The sequence below is a fragment of the Crocodylus porosus genome, unplaced genomic scaffold (assembly GCF_001723895.1).
Source record: "Crocodylus porosus isolate Cpor-Errol unplaced genomic scaffold, CroPor_comp1, whole genome shotgun sequence".
Lineage (NCBI taxonomy): Eukaryota > Metazoa > Chordata > Crocodylia > Crocodylidae > Crocodylus > Crocodylus porosus.
Window position 1 is genome coordinate 200,690,686 of NW_017728886.1, and position 4,363 is coordinate 200,695,048.

Genomic DNA, 4,363 nt, shown 5'->3' on the forward strand with positions numbered 1-4,363 from the left:
ACTGAACACCTTCAAGAGTAAATTGGATGCTTATCTTGCTGGGATCCTATGACCCCAGCTGACTTCCTGCCCTTTGGGCAGGGGGCTGGACCCGATGATCTCCCGAGGTCCCTTCCAGCCCTAATGTCTATGAAATCTATGAAATCTACATTGACTATCAGTGACTTGCACATGTAGAAGACCTACAGCTCGCAACAAAAAGTGCTGCAAAGAGACAAATGACAGAACACTGGACTGGCAAGAACTCTTATAATTTCTACTCTTCAGAAAAAAGATAATTGTAAACCAGTGTTCATAAAAAATTATTACCATAAGTTGTTTTAATTAAGACAATCATTATTTAGACAAAATACAGATTTAAACAATCCTGGACCTGTTGCCCTCCGGAGTGCAGTGTGCGTGATCCAGAGCAGCAGCACACAGAGGGGCTGCACATGGAAGCTGCCTGCTACTGCATGCTCCGTGCTGCCCGGGTCACACAGGAGCGGTGTAGGCAGCACACAGCATTGTGCCCCTCGCTGCTGTCCCCACCTGCAGGGGAACTGTGGCCAGGGAAGTGGGGAGCTCAGAGCGGCAGGCAGCTTTCTGCACCCCCACTGGGTTCCACATGCTGCTCTGCAGTTGTAGCAGCAAGGGCAACACAGTAGGGAACATCGCCAGTATCTGCTGCTTCCCTGGAGCCCGGGGCCAGGTCTGTGAGGCAGCAGCTGTTTGCAGCCTCCCAGATGCAGCCGCCCCAGGTTCTGAGTAGCTGCTGATAGCCATAGAGCCCAGGCTACTTGCAGCAGCGCTACTATCCTCCTAGCTGGCTGCTAGGAGCAGCCCAGGCTCCGTGGCTATCAGCAGCTACCCAGAACCTGGGCCGGCTGCAGCCAGGAGGCTGCAAACAGCTGTTGCCTCCCTGGCCCGGCCCCAGCACAGACCAAGGAAAACAGCCTCACGTGCCATACTCAGCACATGTGCCAGGGGTTGCCAACCTCTGCCATAAGCTCTATTTTTTAGATTTAAAGCAGTACTTACTGGGTAACTAGATTAAAGACTTTATGCTCCCCCTCTATAGCAAGTTGATTTTCACCTTCAGATAGCATTCTTTCATTTCCCCAAATGAGGAAAGACTTTTCCCCCACCCCCTAAGATCAAGCTCAAAAATACACTGAAATATAGATAACTTAGAAAAAGCTGCCAAATTAAACAGAAAAATTACCTTCAGGCACTGTACGGAGCTACCACCTTCTTTAAGTACAGCAGGATGAAGGTGCACATTTGCTTCATATGGTTTTGGCAACGAAGTGACATGGCTGTTCCAAGTGAGCTTAAAGACCTGCAAACAAAAGATACAAAGAATAATCATGAACATCTAATGGTTTGAACGCTGCACCTCACAAAAGCAAAGTAATGTACCATTTATTCATTTTAAATTTTAGCATTAATAGGTATTCTAGCTGAAAATACTGTCTAGCAAGTTTAGAGTGGAAATATACATTATGTTGGAACTGAATTCGTTTTTTTATTTCAGTATGTACAGTAAAAAAGTATTACTCTGCAAAGGATAAAAGGAAAAGAGCCAAATGCTGTAAAAACAAAAGCACTCTTCCTAGCTGCACGCAAGGCTGATCTACTGAAACAAATGGTGGGGAAAAAACCACTGCCACTAAATTATAGTGTGGATCTCTTAGAAGAGATGCTTATAGACCTTTTTTCAAGAATAAAACACAAGTACGCTAAAAGACTTTAAACCTAAGAACTAGTCTTTACTTTTTAAATATAAAACATAACATGCTTTGGGGGGTTTTTTGTTTGTTTGTTTTACACAGATTTTAACAGCATAAAGTTTTACTTCATGATTATCCTAAATTTAGAATAAGCACTATGAAGGGATAAAGATGTTAAACTGATTGCTAAACACAAACGGACTTTAAAAAAAACACTTTAAAGTAGGGGGGACAGGGACACAAAGGAAATGCACAACATGAAAAAAAATCAGAACAAGTAAGATAACTAGGACTGCTGGTGCACTACAAGTGCAACTGAAAAAACTACATCTTTGAACCAGACAGACAGACAGACAATATAAAGCAGGGGTCAGCAGTGTTTTGGGGCACAATACAAAACACACTCATAACCTCAACTTGTAAGATGTTGGCATGTTAGGGGTGGATGGTGGGGAAGCCACAAGGGGCCTGATCCTTGTTGTGGCAGCACATCCCTGGCCCTTTTTCAGCCATCCACCCAGAAGTGCGCATGTACCCACCACCAGCAACAAGCCAGCCTTGGGCTTTGCAGACACAAATGCAGTTGCTTACTGCCTTGCACCTGCCTGCTAAAACCAGCCTGGGCTCTGGGCATGGCCCTTGCTACCCATCCCAGAACCCAGGCTACCTACAGCAGGCAGGCTGCAAGCAGCTGCACCAGGGTCTGCAGAGCCCACCTTGGCTCATTGCTGGCAGTGGGTGCATGTACACCTTAAGGCAGATGGTGGGGAATGGGCTGGGGCTTCCACAGCAAAGATTGGGCCCCTTGTAGCTCCCCCACAATCCACCCCCGAGGCATGCGTGCCAAGCAAAATGCCTTGAGTGCCCTGGTCCAGCAAGTGTGCCACTGGTTGCCTTCCCTGTTATAAAGCATGTGTTATTTTGAAAGGGGCAAGAAGGATGTTGCATTTCCCATATTTACAATAGGCTTTCACTTAATTATAATTTAAATAGTTCTTTCTATCATACTGACAACTTGCTTTTGTTAATAACACCAACCACCAACGTAATATCACAATATAACATTTTTTTAATTGGCTAGTGACATATGAGCAGTGAAAGACAGCCATAAGTTGGTCTTCGGCACTCCCCCACAGTTGAGGATGACTATCTTCTAGGACTGTTTTATCCATTTGTCCAAAGATGGCTGATGAGGCCCATCCAGGATAGACAGATGTTACTGCAGGTCAGACATTTCTGTGTAGGGTGAGTGGCATTAGATTCTTCACTTGGTCCACTGCACACTATCTCCTGTTGCTGTCCTAAGTTTTCAAAGTCCAGTATAACCTCATAAATCTGGTGTGGTCTGGACTGAGCACTTGCTGCAACTTTGAAGATGTTGCATTTTTTAAACCAGCACAGTACCCGGTCATGGAGCATAGGGGTGGGGGGCGGTAGAAGTGGCTGGTCCCGGAGCAGCAGCCACATGTGAAGCAGCAACATGGGGTGGTGAATGGCGGCAGCAACTGCTGCATGCAAGCTTCCACCTCTGCATCCGGGAGGGCGGGGGGAAGGGGGAGAGCAGCAGCCAGTCCCAGAGCGGCATGCCCTTGTATAGTAGAACATTTTTCTGGATACCAGAGTGGCAAAGTGTGCTTTGATTACTAGGAGGGAGTGGAAGAGGGCATCACAAAATATCCAGTCCTGAAGAGCTGGTTGCAATTGATATGAACCAGATGCAAGTGAAAGGACCATCAATTACTTCTGTCTTAGACATATGGATTAAAGGATTCGCAAACTTCCAGATAAAGTTGACCCCCTGGACAATACAACCATTTCATTAAATTAAAATAAAAATATTTGAGGAGCTAAAAAACCATGCATCTTATGGCCAGAACTGCCAGAAGTTACACTTAAGCAACCTGAGTGACTCTGCAGTCAGCAGGGATTTTATCATTTAATTAGGTTATACCTAAAAGCACATTCAGTTATTTAAGCCCCATTCCTTCTAATGCAGTCCAGTTAAAGGGGATGGAATAAAATTTCAGATAAACTTTTAACTCAAGAAAAATGCAACTACCTTCAGCTGAGCAATTTACAAATGGACAGAGAGATGCTGTTAACTTTCTGGGGAGTGGAAATAAAGGGCCTAGGGTATGACAATTACTTAAAGTGAACCTTAAAAGGTATAATTTGAGCTATGATGTTACTTCTTATCCCTAAGCATAAAAAGACACAAAAAACCAGAACTCCTGGTTCCAAAATGATACCTTTTATTAGACCAACTGGAAAAAGGCAAGAAAAAACTGTCCTTTTCTGCAAAGTCTCTTTGTCAGGCTCTGGGAAAAGTGTAGCTGGTACAAGATAGTAAAAAGTACCCATAGGTAGGAAATAAACTTCATTTTTGCACAGAGGGAGCTGAAGATGGAAGGCTGTCCCTCTGGGTCCATGAACATGTCTTTGTGAGATGCATTGAGCAGCTCTTTGATGCGCTGATCAGATAGAATTTCTTCCCTGGAGGTGTCCGATGACAGCCAGGGAGGTAAAAAAACAAAAAAAAAAAACCCTCCCCCCCCCAAAAAAACAAACCCTTGTTGTTCTGCAATGAAGTTTAAAATTCAAAATCGGCTAAAATCCGTGTTTCAGAAACATCTACACTTTTCCCAGAGCCT

General features: G+C 44.6%; 1 protein-coding gene across 2 annotated transcripts in view; it reads right to left on the reverse strand.

Annotated features, from left to right (window-relative positions):
• The window catches only part of RB1CC1 (RB1 inducible coiled-coil 1), a 145,212-nt gene that overhangs the window by 109,494 nt on the left and 31,355 nt on the right, over positions 1-4,363 (reverse strand). For both annotated transcript variants that reach the window (XM_019548020.1, XM_019548012.1), the window contains exon 2: positions 1,205-1,321. In XM_019548020.1, coding sequence (XP_019403565.1) covers positions 1,205-1,321 — 117 coding nt within the window. The remainder of the gene's footprint in view (positions 1-1,204; positions 1,322-4,363) is intronic.